The 19,628-nt window shown below is 38.6% G+C and overlaps 3 protein-coding genes across 3 annotated transcripts in view; 1 reads left to right on the forward strand and 2 right to left on the reverse strand.

Annotated features, from left to right (window-relative positions):
* LOC133712669 (NADH dehydrogenase [ubiquinone] 1 alpha subcomplex subunit 13-B) overlaps positions 1-914 on the forward strand; it is a 2,122-nt gene extending 1,208 nt beyond the window's left edge. Inside the window, exons 2-3 of the mRNA XM_062138779.1 lie at positions 397-468; positions 581-914. Coding sequence (XP_061994763.1) covers positions 397-468; positions 581-725 — 217 coding nt within the window. The 3' untranslated portion in view covers positions 726-914. The remainder of the gene's footprint in view (positions 1-396; positions 469-580) is intronic.
* A 2,138-nt stretch (positions 915-3,052) lies between these two features.
* LOC133711761 (S-protein homolog 5-like) lies at positions 3,053-3,442 on the reverse strand. Its single transcript, XM_062137855.1, has one exon. The coding sequence runs from the start codon at positions 3,440-3,442 to the stop codon at positions 3,053-3,055; it is 390 nt and encodes a 129-aa protein (XP_061993839.1).
* Positions 3,443-12,175: 8,733 nt separating this feature from the next.
* LOC133712698 (uncharacterized) lies at positions 12,176-16,129 on the reverse strand. The gene is made up of 6 exons (XM_062138801.1): positions 16,037-16,129; positions 15,448-15,611; positions 14,906-15,016; positions 13,126-13,284; positions 12,531-12,708; positions 12,176-12,435 (listed from the first exon to the last, which is right to left on the reverse strand). Exons 3-6 carry the CDS (start codon positions 14,999-15,001, stop codon positions 12,272-12,274), a joined length of 597 nt encoding a protein of 198 aa, XP_061994785.1. The 5' UTR covers positions 15,002-15,016; positions 15,448-15,611; positions 16,037-16,129; the 3' UTR covers positions 12,176-12,271.
* Positions 16,130-19,628: the final 3,499 nt, after the last annotated feature.

A 19,628-nucleotide genomic window follows, 5' to 3' on the forward strand; every position in this document is an offset into this window, starting at 1 on the left:
CTTTTGATAAAATTTGCATTTTAGTATAATTGATTGGTGGAAAGGTTACATGGACTTTGTGGTAATGCTGTAATATATCAGTGGAAGATTTGTAGACTTGATCTCTTATGACAGGGCAGTCTTAAGATATGGTCATTTTTGGTGAAGCTAGTCATTTGTGCCTTTAGTTTCATTTTTGGGTGAGGATGGGACTGTAGAGGAAGATCCATATATTAGATTGATTTGGGTAATTTTGTCTTATACCTTTGGTAGGAACATGCTTGGTTTTATTTTTCACTCTCATTATTCTATTTCAGTCATCATAAAAGTAAATGATTATCTGGATACTGGGAGACATCTATTTGTTTTCATTAAGGATTTTGTGGATAGATGATGTAAAAATTTGGTGTTCTGTAGGGCGCTAAAGGAAGAAAAATATGCAGCTCGCAGAGCAATACTTCCGGTGCTTCAAGCTGAAGAAGACGAAAGGTAATGAAGAATAGTAGTGATTGTTCTGTTCCATTCATGTCTTGGGCCTGTATTCATCTCGGTGGATTCCTAGTACTGAACATCTTGGTGTGTTTCTCTCGTGTTTCTTTAGATTTGTCAAAGAGTGGAAAAAGTATCTTGATTATGAAGCTGAGGTTATGAAGGATGTGCCTAACTGGAAAGTTGGTGAGAGTGTCTACAACTCTGGGAGATGGATGCCCCCAGCTACTGGTGAGCTGCGCCCTGAGGTTTGGTGATTCTTTTTCGACTACAGTTACGTTGGTGGTTGACTCTAGTTGGTTTGTCCTCTTCATGCATGTTTTCTTTGGTGCAATGTCATAGCCCTGTAATTGTGAAATAAAAGTGCAACAGGAAACCTCGTTTACATGTTTGCAGACACTACAACTGTATTTGACTTATTTTATCTCTTTCATTTCATTCTCTTCCTCATTTGCCTAAGAGTTAGAACTAGGAAGACTTTGTTCATTCTGGGCTTTAGATGGAATGCTTGGTTGTTCTAGCAGAAATTGTATCATGGGATGTTCGTGCAAAGATCTCCAATTTTATGGTTTGCTGAGATGGTCTTCAAAAATCACTCATAGAATGAATTGTTCATATTATCAATATTTAAGGTGAAAACATTTCAATCACAAATAGGGGTGAATCAGCAACCTCACCCCACGTACTTCAGAATTTTACTTCTATAAAGTGAAGACAAAAGGATGCAGATTTTTTTTTTTTTTTTCCCATTTTTTGTGGAAATGTGAGAGTATATCATGTCCGAAGACGACACCAGAATAAGAGACAACATCTAAATAATTTCAGCTGCTCTTTAACGGAATTAGTATAGAAAACACGGATCGTAGAAGCAACCATTAACAACCTGTGACCTACGGTACCAAACTTGGAAGCTCGCCTAAGTTGAAGCTGAGTTTGCCAACTCAACCACACCCAGAAGTCCAGAACTCTGTGTAAAGTTTCACTCATAAAAAGAAATAGAACTTTGTGTATAGTTTCACTCATAAAAAAAAAATAGAAAAAGATGAAGTAACCCAAATGCTAGAAAACATAGACGATAACTAGACCCACCGCCCTAGAAAAAATCATTATATGGTTTCGGACCATGACACACATGGTGGTCTGGATTGATATAGTTGGTTCATATGACTTGTGCTTATTTCTTATTGGTCTCTCAATTTTTTTTTGTTTTTTTTTTGTTTTACCCCCTGCAAGGTTTCCACCAAATTAAATGATATTTGAGCATCTTTAACAATACTGACTATTTAGTCAAAGTAGCTAAAAAGTCATTTTAGTTAACTACTTTAGAAATACGTCTGCATCAATTCTCTCTATTTTAACTAGACTTAAATTTATATTATTTATTGAATGATGAAAAAATAGTTTTAAGTGTATTTATAAATTACATATAATGAAATAAAAGAAATGTTTTAAATTAAAAACAGTAATAGAGAGCCTCATATCGCTCTTTATATTGAGGAACGAGATAGTTAAAAGTTAAAATGGAGAACCACTTAGGAATCTAGTGTAACTGCTAAAATTGATTAAAAGCTAAACAACGTCTCCAAAATAGCTAAGGAGTCAAGATGGAAAGTCTGCTAAAGATGCTCTTATTGGCTTAGACCACCAAAGGCGGAGCTAGAATTTTGAACTTACTGGGGCACAAAAAGATGAACCTGCTGTAATATATATGAAATCGGATCCTCTACCATAAGAGGATCTACTAGGCTTTTAATGTGAAGTTGTCACGTCTTGCTAATAAGAAATTGTTTTTATAAATAATTAAAATATACATGTTATGGAAAAAAAAAACTAACAAATCAAAAGTCATTTTCATTGGGGAGAATTTTAGAAGATAATAGAACTGTTGGTCATATTTCTAGTAATGAGAGAATCAAAGGGTCAGTCACCATTACCTCAAACATGGGGAAGGAATGGTGCCTGTTGCTTAGTTTTGTAGTGAGAGAAACATTGCCTCCTGATTTATTCCGCCATGCACCGTGCTAGCGCATCATGCTTAGTCTCAATATTGGGCTAGCATGCAACCCCACCACCATCCGAAGCTAAAAGAAACCCCAACCAAGCATCGCGGTGTCCGTGAACGAGCGATCAAATTGGACCAGAAGAGAGCGATGACCTGAACTAGTGTCAAAAAGCTGAATCAAAAGACTAACTCATTGGGGATGCTGCTGATAAGGAGAAGGTGAAGCCGCTGATGACATGGGGAGAGAGCGTATGGGTTTGTCTTGGGAGAGGGAAATCAAGAGAACTGATAACTTAGATGAGATAATTAAACAAATAATAAAAAAAATCATTTACCCTTAATTATGTCTCTTTTGGTAGAATTAGGAAGCAGAGACTGGTAACAATAAACTACCATATCCAATGTATGAATCCGACAAGGAAATAAATAATCTTTCTCCTTCATCAATTTAGGAAAAATAAATAATCCTACTTCAAAGAAGCTACAGGGCTCAGATACCATTCACCACCTCAAAATTTTGATATATTTATTCAAGTATTGCAAATATCATAACATTCTGATCGGTCAAGTTCGTGATATTAGTCAACGCCAATCGAACTTTTTATTGCCAACATAGAAACCATCCTCATTCACGAACCAAAAGCAATCCTTGGTTTCCATGCACTCAGAGGGTTCCTCATCAGGAATACTAAAAACTTTGATGTCTCTCTCTTGTGAATCCCGTTTCATATTGCAGTGGAAGAGAGTTGTACCCCAAAAGTTTCCGTTAAATTGCCAGTTGTAATCCTGACCTCTCCATAGGGTGTGGTTACCAAGATCATCGTCTCCAGATTTGCAATGAACAGTCAATGGCTTATCGTTGTTGCAAAAGCGATTGACGATGTGAACATTGTACCCTTCAGAAAATGTTAATGTCAAGGTTGCTAGGGCCAAGGTGATGATCACACAAGAACAGTTGGCAGTGAAAGACATGGTGCCAATGTGGTTGAACTGAACTGCAAAGAAGCTTAATTTATAATTGAAGGAATGGATGGTTAATTTTCAGAATTTTTTAATTAGTGTGGAATTAGTTTAACAATTAAATTACTAACTAAACAGAAAATCCATTCCTAAGAACACACAACATGTGGCCACAAAAGAATTTGGCCTCTAAGGATAATGGATCAAGAGAGATGAAGAAATATGAGTGGAAATGAAGAAATATGCAAGTGTACGTTCTTTCTTCCTTAATATAACTAACTTATGCAATGGAGAAAGTTCTCTCCTAACAACTAAAGATAGTAGTGTAACACACTTCCTTTTGGCCATACTTTCACCTTATATAGTTGGAAACAATTCCAATAACTGAAAGTAAAATATTGACTTCCACAAAACCAAAATGTTGGCTAGTCTAGACATGTTATTGGGCACTATAATTCTGTCTTGGGATTTAAAAAAAAAAAAAAAAACTTTTATCCCACCCTACCCTTACATATGCTAGTTACAAGGTTAGAATTATAACTTACCAACATGTCACAACTCACCGGCACTGTCTTGGGATTTCATTTAAGTTTCACTTAGTGAAGCTCAAATCCACAAAAAAAATTCTAACAATCGTTTAGGCCTAATAAGTTCAGTTTTACCCCAAAATTCTCATTGTGTCCAAATAATAAATATAATTAATTATTTGGTCATAAACACTCTTGTTTAATCTTCTTCATGTACAATCTCAGGGACTTGGTGTGCGATCTCTTAGGTTCTAACTAACAAGGAGTGAAATTTGTAGAACCATTCTATTTCCTCGAAAAATCAAAACTGCATTTTGATTCTCCCTTATTATCAGGATTATAAATGTTTATCAATCCTCAGAGATTTCACAGGTCATGATTTACATCTTGCAACACATCATGACTATCCTAGTTAATACATAATGATAAAAGATCTATTCAATTGGAATTATAATACAATACATTCATTTTCTAATTTAATGTTCTAAATCACATCATCGGGGTATGGAATTAATATGTCTGTTTGACTATAATTCATGTATACATTCATGCCTTAATGATGAATTTAACTTGTATTTTATTCTAAATTAGCTTTCACTAAATTATTTCCTTATTTATCTAGAAAAATTGCAAGAATAAGGAAAGCATCCTCTTTGAAGCTATGGAGTAGAGAATCCAAACAAGGAAGAATATGGTATAATGAGGAGCAAAAAATAAAATTTTGAATTTTGGCGAACCACTACAAGTGGCAGCACAAATGGTGCCCACCACCACTTATGGTGGTGTCATGGCTTTTTCAATCACAATCAAGGAGGATAAATGAGGATCAAGGAGGAGCAAGGAGAAACATCATTACATCGATCCTATTATCTATGGTGGTGTGAATTTGGTTACCCGAAACTAATTGCACACATTTGACTATCACATTTTTCTAATCTATCTTTCCCCCTTGAATTTGGTTACCCGAAACTAATTGCACACTTCTCCCTCGCTTGTCCTCCGTGCTCAATAGAGAAAGCTAGCTGCTCCCTCTTTACTCCCTTATCAATATTTTCTACTCTACACTCTCTAATAGCATCATTATGTCCCTATGTTTTCTCCCAAATTGACAATTCTCGCCCTTCTTTTCTTGTTTCCTATGTATAAAGAAAGAGCAAGCTGTTCTTCTTTCTCTCATTCCTCTATATAATTTTCTCTCTTCCCTTTTTATTAGTACCACACCCCCATACAATTAAGTTACCCAACATCCATACTTCCATACTCTCTATCTTTTCCCTTTCATTACTACCATCATCAATACCACTTTATCACTACCATCCAACATCCATTTCCACTGCCACTACTAGAGAAACCCATATGGGGACAAATTTTTTTGAGATGGGACAATTTTTTAGGGCTGGGCGCGATGCGGTTCGGGTCGGTTTGGACCTGAAACCGCAACCACACCGCATTATTCGGTAGGCCTATTTTACAAACCGCAACCGCTTTAAAATGGTTTGGACTGCATTTTCGGTTGCACCGTTTTATCGGTGCGGTGCGGTGCGGTTTGCACCCAAAACCGCATACTAAAACATGCAACCAAAACCTGGAAATTTGAAAACCTGCAGACTTGAAAATAATAGAAAAATCAACTAAAAACTGAAACTTCTACAAACCAACTACAGAACTACTAATACAATCGGTCTGAAGAGATTCAAATTAGTGAATTACACTAATACAAAGCATTTGTTAAAGTTCAAAACTTCAAATTAACCAAATGCAGAAAGTGGGAAACTGAGAATGGGAGTTCATAATGGTGCCAAATTACAGACCAAAATAAAATGGTAGTCCAACAAGCAAACAAATGCCAAAGTGCCAAACTCAGAGTTGCCGAGTGCCGACTTCAAGCTTCCTCCAAGCAATCCAACTCCTTCACTTCATTCCTCAGTGTCACTAACAGCAGATTCCCCTCCATCTGTCCATCAAATTCCCAACAAGTGCAAAGCAGAAAAACAAATAAACCCATCCAAATCAGAAAGCTATCTTACAAATCCAAAGAAACTACAGATTCATATCCTTATAAATGATCGCAGAATTAACAATGCAAAACACAGCTATTTTACAAATCAGGAAGTTCAAAAACAAAAAATTAAAACGGTGAAACCCTTACCAATTTCCAGCTTTTCCAACTCCTCATACATCTGCAGCTCATCTTTGGTTGGTTCCTTATACACATCAAATCCCGCTCCCCTTAGCCAATCACTCAAGCAAACTAATCCCTCAACCATCTTAGGGGTAAGGGAAGCTCTAAAAGGGTCCACGACCCTTTTTCCAAGGCTGAATGCAGCTTCGGACGCCACGGTTGAAGCAGGTACAGCAAACACATCTTTGGCGATTTGGGACAGAATGGGATATCTTTGAGCATTCTCCTTCCACCAAGCCAAAATTTCAAACTTGGGGTTCGAAGGGTCTTCTGAAGCTTCCAATAGATACTTGTCCAGCTCATTCTTGATCACCACAATGTCCTTCTCCTGTCGCAAAAGGTTGAATTGATGCAGATTTGCTGCATGACTATCCTCAGCAACTTGCTGATGCATAGACTCGATCCTTGGCATTGTCACGTTCCTTGAAGCTGCTGCAGCAGCTGGATCTTCGTCTGCAATTGAAGGAAAAGTTGAGAAATTAGTGTATCTATATTTTGTAAACTATCAAAATCAAAAATGTGAGAACAGAAAAAACAAATAAAGAGTAACCTGCATAAAAATCAAACAGCAAGCTCAAGGTTGTCTTCACTTCATCGATCATCACTTCCACACATCCTTGGTCTGGTTGCAGCTTTGGGAAGAAGAATTCAAGATACAATAGTTTGTATCTTGGATCTAAAACCACAGCAATAAGCAAAATTTTGTTAAGATCTTCAAGCTGCAGCCAATACTTGTCAAACTTTTTTTTCATCGAGGTGCCAATGCTAACAAGAAGAGGATCCTCACTAGCTATGCATTTATCAAGCTCACCAACAATTGTGCACATCCAAAGAAGAGGCTCATTAGCAGTTACACGCTTAGTGGCACTAAACTTCAAGGTTGCTTCATAGAAGATCTTGAGAAATTTAACGAGCCTTGCTGCCTTTTCCCAATCTGCAGCTCTAGGAGGCCCTTGTCTCTTGCTTGCACCCACTCTCTCCTGAAAGTAATTCTCAAATTGCTGATCTTCATCCTCAAGCCTCATAAAAGCTTTCTTATACTTGCATGCAAGATCCAACATGAAGTATGTTGAATTCCATCGTGTGCAAACATCTAAAGGTACAATTCCTCCCTTGTGCTCAACCTTTTCTTGAGCTGCGCACTTCCTAAACTTCTCTAATCTTGCAGGTGATGATCTAATGTACTTGACAGAATTCCGAATGCCATCAATGGAGGAGTCTAGCTCCTCCATTCCATCCCTCACAATGAGGTTCAAAATGTGGCAGCAGCATCTCAAATGCAAAAAGCTGCCTCCCAACACCAACTGATTCCAATTTCCTATCTTCTCCTTCATGTAATCTAGGGCCACCTGATTTGGACTTGCATTATCTACAACAATGCTAAAAACCTTATCGATCCCCCACTTAATCAAACAAGATTCAACCAGCTTGCCTATTGTTTTACCCTTGTGATTTGGAATCACACAAAAGTTTAAAATCCTCTTGTGTAGGTTCCAACTAGAGTCTATGAAGTGAGCGGTCAACACCATGTAGTTAATGTTTTGGATACTTGTCCAAGTATCCGTTGTGAGTGAAACCCTTTGCTGACTAGAAGCTAAAAACCCCCTAATTCTCTCCCTCTCAGCCTCGTAAAGCTTCCAAATGTCTCTAGCTATTGTTCTCCTAGAAAGTGGCTTAAATTGAGGCTGAGTCACCTTCATGAATTCTCTAAACCCTTCATTCTCAACAAAAGAAAATGGCAATTCATCACGAACCACCATTTTCGCACAAGCTAGCTTAGAAGTTGTCTTATCATAAGCAACAGAAATTAATTTACCTCCACAATCTGCCGAATCAAATGTCAAGTACTTCTGCCTCTTATTCGGGGCATAAATTGGTGATTTCCTGCACTGGAACATCACGTGTGTCCTCATTGCTGTTGTGCCATTGCTTCTGGAGTCGCTTGCATAGGTTTGGGGGCAGTACTTGCACTTTGAACGCCCTGGCTTCATGAAACTCCCATCTGGATTCTTGCATTTCTCGAAATGCTGCCACACAATTGAGCTATTCTTCCGCTTGCTTGTTCCGTCTTGTTGTTCACCTTGTGGGGGAAGTGGTGGACGTGGTGGTACTGGAGCATCACTTTGAACAACTGCAGCACTTGGACTCGGTGTGGGGGTCGTCCCGATGCTAGAGTCTACAGTTCCAGCTGGTGAAGATGTCGGAGTTGAGGAAATCCCTTCCATTATCTGCAAGTAGCCATGAAAAACAATTTGTTTCAATCAACTCTGCAGCAAATCCAAAACAAGACTTCACACTTATCTTCCATAATTCCATAACTATTTCCAACGGTCACTTAGCTGGGTATAGCTATCAAATAACTTGATAGTAAACCTATCATTCTATCTCTCTGTTACTATATACATCAGTCATCACACTCTCATAAGTCATAATCTCATCAAAGTATCAACTGGTTTTGAACACAAGAACTGGAAAAAGAAAAAAATCAAGAGAGACAGAGAAGTGAGAGAACTGAGAAGAGAAGGGAACTCGATCCTTACCGGCGATGGGGTTCTAGCCATGAGAGAAGCTGAGATACTTGAGAGAGAGGCGCCGAGAGAAGCTGAGTCATGCGAGACCACCGCCACCGCAGGCCCGTAGACCACCGTAACTCCGCCGCTCACGATCGCCGGATCTTCAGGCCTTCTCGATTAGGTAACTGTCGTGTCCTCTTTTCGATTAGGTAACTGTCGTGCCTTCTCGATCGCCGGATCTTCAGGCCTTCTCGATGGGTCAGTTTCGATTGAAAAACCGGCGGTGGTGGTAGTTGTGTGAGGCTCACACTGTGAGCGATGATGGAAAGATCGAAAGATGAGGGAAAAAATGAAAAATGAAGGAAACGGCGATCTGCTAAGCTAGGGTAACTTAATGATATTATATATATATATATATATATAAAAATCATTAAAAATAATTATATATATATAATAATAATAATTCGGTCCGGTGCGGTTCAATGCGGGCGGTTCGCAGCCATGAACCGAAACCGCACCGCACCGCAATGAAGCGGTTCGGTGCGGTTCTATTCCAAAACGACGTCGTTTTGATCACAATTCGGTTACCGAACTGGAAAAATCGGTTCGGTTCGGTCGGTGCGGTTAGAAAAACCGGTTTATGCCCAGTCCTACAATTTTTCGTCCCCCAAACACACGATTAGGGACAAAATTTTTGATTTCGTCTCTTAAATTTTTGACTTTCAGAACTCTCCATTCAATGCTATTAGAGCCAAATGAATTTCAATTGGGGACAATAACTATTTGTCTCAAAATTTAAATGGGGATGAAACTATGTTTTTTTATTTTTATTTTGCAAATAATTGGTAAAAATTTAAGTGAAAAATCGCGCCAAATTCCACAATTTGGTCAAGTTGCATAAGTCTGAGTCCGACTCACAATAGACTAGTTGTTGTATATGAGTTTTTCATTTGATTAAAAAAAAAAAAACGTTTAGCTTCTTTTGATAACTCCAAAATAAATATAACTAGGAAAGTAGAGAGATGTCGGTAGAGCAAAGCTCGCTTAAGTACCACTTATCTCAAAACTTTCCTGAACATCATACTCACTTTAGTTGAAGAAAAACTAAACCAACTATATATGGCACTTGCCTTATTACATCTCTCGGAAAAATAAAGACTTATACAAAATTGCCAGTCTCTTGATCTTGGCCTGATTTGAAGTCTTCCACCCGTAACTCGAGATCATCTTCTTGATCTTCTTGTTCCATGTAGTTTGCTTCCCTTGCTTCACGATACATCTTGTACTCGTTTGCAACATTCTGGGACGCAGTACATGCCTTTGCCCAATATCCGGACGCTCCAATCGAAAACAAGCATATCTATGGTCAGGCTCCTTTGATCGAGGTGCCTTTGGGCCTCGTTTTGGATGGCCATTCATGTTGGTGGCGCTACCACCTGGCCTGAGGCATTGTCTGCCTCTCTCTGTACACATTGACCTCCATGATTCCGTGCCCGCTTGTTTTGGCGGTTACCTTCCTCATTAGAGAGAGAATATGGACCAGAGCTTCAAGAATTGTCTCTAGACTTAGGGTTACACTTTTTGCACCCTCCCTTAGGGGCGCGATTATAATTGGATTTCAGAATAGACTTGGTTCCCATGGGTCTCGAATTATAGTTTTTCACAAGGATATTGTCATGCTTTTCAGATATGTTCGTGGCTCCAATCAGCTCATGGAACCTTGTGATACGTCCTACAGTAACATCAATGCGATAGTTCTTAGAAAACATAAATGCAAAGACGAGGAAGGTAGAAAGAGTCGTTTCAATCATCATCGCATCTGTGATATCTTTTTCACAGAATTCCATCAAGGATATGATGCGAAGTGCTTCTAAATTGTAATAAAGAACAGTCTTGAAATCACAGAAGCAGAGATTATGCCATCTCACTTCTAGGTAAGGAAGCACGGAGTCACAGACATTGCCAAAGCGCTCTTCGAGTGAGACCCACAGCCTTCTGGGGTCTTCTTCATTCAAGAACTCATATTAGAGCGAATCATCTATATGACGAGTTATTAGGATGATGGCTTTTGCCTTGTTTGCATCCACAACTGCTCTATTTGCTTCGACACTACTAGAATTTTTCTCATATACATCGGCCAGAAACCGATGTAAAAAAAAATTTGTGCACATGTGTTAGTGGGTGATGTAAAAGATCGACAAAAAATAGACATCGGTTAAAAACCGATGTCCCATACTACAATAAACATCGGATTAGATTCTAGAATCGATGTTTATCTGCTATTATGATCACAAATTGGTGTTTTTAGATATTGTTAAACATTCATATTTATGCATTTAATGCTTAACGAAATATAGCTCCAATAACACTAGTATTCATTTTAACATCGTTAGTCATTATAGAAACGATGTATAATATGTTCTTACACATCGGTGCAAAAGAAATTTGCCTGCTGTTTATAAGTTTTACAGGTACTTGCCATATATCAAACTATTTAAGATTGAATCTACATTCTTTTGTATTACTAGACCGATGTTCATTATCATGTTAAACATCGTTTCCTTTTATGAAGTGATGTACAAGCTTATATTAAACATCAGTTTTTGAGGTTGACACCGATGTTCATACTTGTACTAGACATCGTTTTTCATTTAATAAATCGATGTTCATTGCGTTGGTTTACATCGTTTCTTACTTAATAAGTTGATGTCCATTGCGTTGTTTTACATCGTTTCTTACTTAAAAAGTGGATGTTCATTGCATTGTTTTACATCGTTTCTTACTTAATAACTAGATGTGCACTGAATAAAGAGACATCGATTTTTGTTTCCAATCTGATGTATCATCTCTTTAATGACATCGTTTTGGTAGTTTAATACTAATTTGAAATAAACGTATATGCATCATGTCCTTTACATGAGCATGATGTCCACTAACTTTGTAATTGCTGCTACAATGCATTTATCTAATCCACATTTGACAACATGAAATCCCAAATAATTTGAATATGAGGCATTGCATTAATTTGTATCCAACATCAAAGATGTTAATAGTTCAAAAATGATATACATTAATTTCAATTTATGATCCTAAATTGTTCAACGACAATTGTTTAACACTACTCGATCAACTGTTTCAACTCTACCTTCTTGTTTTCCGCAATAATTCTGAAGATGAAAGACAGTACAACAAAAAAGGCCATCATCGTAGCCATCTGCTTCACTGTCACAGCCATCGCCCTGAAATGAAACCTCAAACAAAAGAGTGGGATATGAACCTAATTTCCAGATTAACATAACTTCAAGTTACAGCATGCACAATTGTCTAATCAAAAGATTGCTGGCATGTAGTCAACCAAAGACTGATAACAGTTTAATACATAATAAGCAAAATAATGTTTACCAGAAAACAGAGACAGATATACAACAGCTTATATCATTTCACTGTGATTTACCTTTCTGACAAGGTTACTAATCAGAATGGAAACTAAATAAAACATGTATGTTATCAGCCAATAAAACTAGCTTAATGTAGCATCCACTAACCATAAGATACCTCAGTTTAATAATTTATCAGGAAAATTAGCCATGGAGGTATCTATAATCTTCATTCTTTAATTTTAGTAGGACGGATAGGAAATTGGATTACTCATATCATAGCGGCGTGACCTAGGGAGACTAATGGTATCCAATGTTGCCCTAATAACTCTTCGACTATACTCGAAATTGTTGCCATTCAAATGTAATCCATTAGATTGGTTATTTACACCAGGGGGAATGGGCACTGAATAAAAAAGAATGTCTAAGCAAGTTTATAATATGACATTTTGAGTTGAGAAGAAATAGGCAAATCAAACGAAAAGAAAATAAACAAATCACCTGAGGGATAAGTTTCTGCATAAGCTGGAATTTTGCAGGGTGCTGATAAGCTCATTGAATTCTGCAAGTTTTCTACATTGTTAATAGGTACAGGGGGGGACCTCAATTTGTTAGAAAAATTGGTTGTGGGCATTACTGTAGAAGCAGCATTAGGTGAAGGCTCGTCTTGCCCAGAAATCTGTGGAACAAAAAATCAAGTGTCAACCCAACTAGAGAACTACTAACATTTTGGTGCAAAAACTGTGAAAGCATGTATGTCAACAATCACACGAAGATCGCCATGAGCTAATATTAATGTCGTCAGAACAAAAGAGCAAGTATATAAATCATGAGCTTGATTTGGTGAAGTAACAGATTACTCAATGTTTCAGACCATTATAGAAAACAGGCACAGTATCTACAAATGCAAGAGGAGCACCAAAAGCAAGGCCAAACAACTAGAGAACATGAGAATTATTGGCAAAATGACTTTAAAACACTAGATACACAAATATTATCCCGGCAAAGAAGGTATTCAACAAGTATATGTAAGTGTGTGCGCGCGCGTAATGGAGCCCATTCATGGAGAACTAAAGAAGTGGAAGGCATAAATTACCGCAAACTTGAGTGTTTGATTGTAGAGAGTCACAAGACCGGAGAAAAGCCTAACAGCATACTCAGCAATCTCTTCAGTTTCATATTCTGCAAAAGCATAACCTTTAGGCCTATCACTTTCCTTGTCTCGTGGAATGTGCAGGTCAACTACCCTCCCTGCCTGGATTAGAATATCATATAAAACTCTATCAATCACCCGCTTGTCCAAATTACCTGTTAAAAAAATGTCATGTAAGTAAAAAAGCAAAACTTAGATATGTATAGCCCGAGCATTATATCTTGTTTCTTGCAACCTTGATTTATGCGAGTCACACGCAGACTGCATCAGGTGACACCCTCTACTTGAAATAGTATGAAACAGCTCTCTCGCTTCATTAAGGCAACCCACCAAACAGAAGCCATCTATCAAAGTGTTGTATGTAAATAAATCAGGACTAATGCCTCTGTGTACCATAAGCTTTAGCAAATCACTGCTCTCTTTCACATTTCCCCTTCTGCAAAGTGCCGCTATTAGCACATTGAACGTCACGAGATTAGGCTTGATACCGCAATGCACCATCTCATGTAACAGAGCTTTAGCCGCTTCCCACTTTTCATAATAGTACAAACCATGTATCAGAGCACTATACACAACCACATCAGGAAGAATCCCTCTATCTTTCATTTCTAAGAAAAGGTCTTTTGCCTCATCTATCATGCCATCCTTACAAAGCCTATCGATAATAATCCCATAAGTCACCACATTTGGCTTACAATAAACACCAAATCCGCCATTCCCCTAAACCATATCTTCATGTAACCTAAGTGCCACGCTAGTCTTTCCTGCCCTGCACAACCCATTAATCAAAGTACCACAAGTCATCACAGTAGGCTGACACCGAAACTTAATCATTTTCTCCAACAACCTCACTGCCTCATCAATCCTATCCTCCATACAAAACCCTTTAACCAAAGAAGTAAAAGTAACAGCACTTGGTTTATAACCCCTCATAATCATACTTCCCAGAGCCACCAAAGCATCACAAGCCCGTTTCACATTACAAAAGAAATTCAGCAAAATATTAAGCGTAATGAAATCAGGCAATAACCCAGAAGATGTTAACTTGATGCAAAATGAGAAAACATGAGAGCAGTGCTTACTCTTGGCAAGTCCACCTAATAAACGATTGAACGAGGCCATTGGAGGAACAGGTTGCATAAGAATCATGCAGTCAAAATAGTGAAGTGCTTCATTGAGAGTGAAATTACCTGATCCTTTTAATTAAGCCAATGACAGTTATCATTTTATACTGGCTGAAACCAATTAAGGAAGACGATGCAAATACTTATTTATCAGAAATCTAAAAGAGACTGACATTGAAAATGTCTTAGATAAGAACATGAAAATAGAACTCTGTACCCTCTAAGCTCAGGCCATGGATTATTCAAATGAAGGTCATCCAGGAAATGTTCAGGCTTGGACTCAATCACAGTATGTTCCTGCCCCCAGAAAGCCATAGAGAAAATGGAGAACATATCACTGTTCAGATTCAAATAAAAGGACTTATACCTATAACTTTATAAAATCAATACTGCATTAATATAAGTACTTTGTTATTTAGCTAACCAACCATAAGCTGTGAAGTAATCAATCAGGAACCTGTCTATTATCATTGAACTGTTTATTTTGTCATCCCTCACAGTGTCCATTATCTCTTTAATATAATATAGCAATTTTATCCTCAATTTCCAGAATAACAAGATAGGGAAAAAAATTTCAACAACGAACTTCAACACGTTACCTTCAAACTGATACGGACAAGCCCAGTGAGGCCATAAGAGCGAGCAAAGATCAATAGCACACTTGCATCCCTACATATTCTGCCGAGCTTCACCATTGAATCTTCCACCAGCTGATCATGCAATTAACAAAAGGCAGTCAAAGATATTGCTTTAACAAGTGTGGTAGTAGAAATTAAGAAATATGCTTAAACAACAAGAGGAATTAAAAACCGATATTTCAATACATACTCTATCTAGTGCATGATAAGAAATAAAACCATTGGAAGTGAACAAATAAAACTAAAGCAAACCTCTATCCAAAAACAGTAAGAGATAAGTATAGAGTAAAACTATGCAGGTTTTACAATAAAGAATAGCGTGCGAAGCATATGAGTAACCAAACTGATCCATACACATACAATAAGTCAGATGCTAACAATCAAAACCAACGCAAACCAGGAATGCAACACTAAATTAAACAAAAAGAGGACAAACAATAGAAGACAATGCATTCACAATCTACTTTCGCAATGAAAACTCAAGCAACAACACTACTCCATACCTAAGTGGCCACAACCAAGGTAAACTGAGAAAAGAAGGAGGGGATGGTCTGAATCAAAGCCTCTGGATATTCCTCTATAAATTTAGCCTTAACAGCATCATTGAGCTCCTGAAGAAATTGACACACACATTTCACCTTGGATTGCCCGACACTGGATTCATCAACTACAAAAAACCCAAAAGCAACACATAAGAAAATTCTACACTGAGGAAAAAAAAAAAAAGGCACTCACAAGTAGCAGCGAAAACACACTGATTCAGAATCGTTAAAAGCCAAACCTTTTCAATGAGTTTGTAACTTTCAAAGCATTCAGTGCATTTAAGTCATCACCCATTTAAATTCTCCACAGAAAAAGACAAGATTTTTCAGGAAATAGGGGGCAAAAAAAAAAAAACATGTACAGCAAAATGAGCTCAGCTATGCTTTCATCATGAAATCTTTCTGGACCCATTTAATCATGTACTTTTAAAAGCGTAAACCCCTCAAAATACGATACCATAGATAACACAGTTCGAAGTCTCCTCAAGAAAAGAGCAAAAATTTCCCAAAATCAATCACAAACAATGAGAAGAATCGAGAGAGAGCAAACCAGATATGGAGAATGCCCAGAAAGCTCAGAACATGAATGACCAGAAAGCTCGAATGCAACCCACAAAGCTTCGGTAGATGAAACACAAATCCTTGGAAGCAAAATAAGAAACAAAATCAGATCGGTGAATTAAGGACTCACAAATCCTTCGAAGATATGCATTGAACAAATTCGTCAATTACCTGACACAAAAGCTCAAATTTTCTCCAAAAGGCCGGCCTCGATCTCTGATTCTCTTCACCGTCTTCGAGCAGAGGAGCTGGTCCGAGGAGGAAAATGAGGAGGACGAGGTGGGTCGGGCTGTGATTGTAGCCGAAGAACGAAGACGAGGAGGAGGGTTGTGGTCGGAGGCGGAGAACGAAGAGGAAGATGGTTTTTGTCGAAGGCGGAGAACGAAGAGGCTGATTCTCTTCACCGTCTTCGTGCAACGGAGCTGGTCCGAGGCGCAAAAGGAGGAGGACGAGGAGGGTAGGGTTGTGATTGTAGCCAGAGAACGGAGACGAGGAGGAGGGTTGTGGTCGGAGGCGGAGAAAGAAGAGGAGGATGGTTTTTGTCGGAGGCGGAGAACGAAGGAGAAATTTGTTTGGTCGAATAGTGTTACTCCAAATATGTCTAAGTGTGGGAATGAGTTTTTCCTCCCCCGCGTTTCGTTTAAAAATTTTAACTTAGCCTCTCAGCGGTTTTCTGAAAATTCAAACAAAAGTTTTGTCATCAGTCAACAGTAAAAAACGATGTCAGTTATATGCATACAAATCGGTTTTTGAGAAATCAATGTTAATGATATTGTTTTACATCGCGTGTATTTCTCACTGATGTAAATGGCATGATGTCTATGAGCATAATTCTAGTAGTGCGAAAACTTGAGCCTGGGGGTTCAAGGATTGTTGATAGGATCCCTTAAGCCTTGAGATGCTAGCGAACATCACGAACCCACTTGTGATATACAATGCCAATTGTCCCCAATGGAGCGAAGTCCAATCTGTTCAGGTTCATCCTGAAAAAGAACAAGAAAATGGGTTAGTTTCAGAGTAAAAAGGCTATCACAAAAACAAAAGTAATTTCTGAGAGTAATCGCTCCCAAGAAATTCGATTCCAAGAGATCTTGGATTAGATCGAAGCAATGATGTATATGGTCGATTATAAATTCTCTACAAACTCTAAGTTTGGAGATAGCACATACCCCCATATTTCGTCTTAATCTTCCCACACATAAAGAAATGGGAGGTAGAAGGAGGGAGGTTGCAAGTCCCTGAAGTAAAGAAAAGAATGAAAAGTACTCAAAATCGCAAACTTTTAGAAAAACTTACCTTGAAAATGGTAAACAGGGGTCGCTTGATCTTTTGGCCGGAGGTTGGTTAAGAAAAGTGCCTCTGGCTGGTGGTTGGCCGAAACCGGCCGAAACAGTTTCCAGCAGGCGGTTCAGTCGTTCAGGTGGCTGGTTCGGTGCTTTTTTTGGCCGGTTCTGGAAGTTCTTCTTCCAGTTCCTAGATCCTGAAGTCGAGGTGCTTCTAGTGACCAATTTTCATGGCGAGGGGCGGTTACTGGGCAAGGATTGCTTTCTGCTTCTGGGGGCCAGTTGTACTTTAAAGGCCAATTCTGGTGGTTTGGCTACCAGTTATGGGCTCCGGGAATTGAGGGCTACACGGTGTGAGGCGGAGGCAGTTTGGGATTTAAGGTTTCGTATTTGAATTTAAGGTTTGGCTATTTGTTTCAGGGTTAGGGTTTCGTGCTGATAATGTGTTTTAGGAAATCCGAAATTGAGAGAGAATGAGTTGTACTTTAATTTATTGATAGGGTTTTTTACTTCAACAGTGTCTGAACTCTTCGAGGACTTTTAAAATGATACCTGAACTCTCAAAGTGATCAAAGTGATACCTGGACTCTATTTTTCTTATCAACGTCGTACCTCTGTCATTTTCCGTCACAGTGCTGTTAATCCGAGCACGTGTGATGCATGTGGGGCTCTAAATGATGGTAAAAAGACTAATTTGCCCTAATTATAAGGCTATATCCGACATTTTACGTATTTTTAATAAAATTTATCTATTTACCTTTTTTAAAAAAAATAAAAGTTCCACCCACCTATCGTCTTCTTCCTCTACGCTCTCCACCTCTAGTCTTCTTCCTCCCAAACTCTTTCCATAGATAGATCACAGACAGAACCAGATCAAATCACGGCCCAGTGAGGAATTGGAATGTTGGTGGTGCACCAATTTTCCCAAGATATTTTCAAATTTTCGATTGGTGGATATACCAATTCACCTCCCCCATTTTTTGATTCTTGTAAATTTCACAGCAATTTTTGGGAAATTTTGGTTCCTCTGATCACTTTTCATACTGGGCTCCCTCAAAGGACATCACTGTTCAACCCCAAGTCCTTTCAAAACCCCAACACCGAAATTGACAATCTGATGGGATTACAACTAACCAGATTAGACCTTTGTTCAATCAATGCAAAACCCAAATCAACACCCAATCCAATTAATCAGATTTCATACCTCTCTTCTTTCTCTTTTCGTTATAATTCTCTCTTTTTAATCAAGCTGCATTATCTCAATTGAACAATTGGAGAGGAAGAAGAAAATGTTTGTAATTATGGAATTGTGGAGTGTCGTCATTGAACAGTGGATCTCATGCTATCGGTGCTCTCGACTGCGAGAGTGATGGGTTTTGATATTGGCAGAATTGCAGGATACCAAGGCTAAGATCCTTGGAAGATGAAAACCCAATGTTTTCTGGGTGGAAGAATTAAACATAATCTATTTACGAACTCATCTTTAACATGAACTCACTCACCGATCGTACTCCGATTTCTCATTCTCCGAGTTCAAAAACTTATCCACTCTGCTCCTTCGCTCCGGCGCCACCGACCCATTAATCTTGTAAATCACCTTATCATACTCTGCACAAAACCATCATCAAAATCAACACCAAAACAATCTAACTGAGAGTAACAAAAGACCGAAGCTTTTAACAACCCAAAACGCCATCGTACCAAGTGGAGAAGCAACATCGAGCTCGTCGCAGCCGTTCTTGCTCCGAAGGAGCAGAAAGTTTCACTTTTCTCCTTGTCTTTGCCACGCCGCTGCATCTCGAGAAACAGAGCCAGCTCTTCGTCTCTGTTGTTGGCATTTCCCGAAGCTTCTTTCTATTTCAGTCTAATTAGTCCAAGCAAGCAATCAACACAGAGGTAGGAGAAGAGGGATCTTCTTAATTATTCGGTGAGCCAGAATTTCAGAAGGCCGGTAAGCTAATTTCACACCGGAACCGCCTCGATCCTCACTGCTTTGCTTCTGCTCTTCCCCGCCACCGTGAACGGACTTGACCCTCGAACTTGCCGCGGCAATGGCGACCTCGGGTTTGGGTTGGCGACGGCCCTCGGACACAGGTCCATAGCAGCTTCGACTTCTGTCTTTCACTTTTCTTTTTTTTTAAAGTGTATTAAGACAATTTTGCCCTTGAAAATCAAGTCACATGCGCGGCATGTGCTTCATTTTAACGGCACTGTGACGGAAAATGGACAGAGGTACGACGTTGATAAGAAAAATAGAGTCCAGGTATCACTTTGATCACTTTGAGAGTTCAGGTATCA

Source organism: Rosa rugosa, chromosome 5 (genome assembly GCF_958449725.1).
Source record: "Rosa rugosa chromosome 5, drRosRugo1.1, whole genome shotgun sequence".
In the NCBI taxonomy this organism is placed as follows: domain Eukaryota; kingdom Viridiplantae; phylum Streptophyta; class Magnoliopsida; order Rosales; family Rosaceae; genus Rosa; species Rosa rugosa.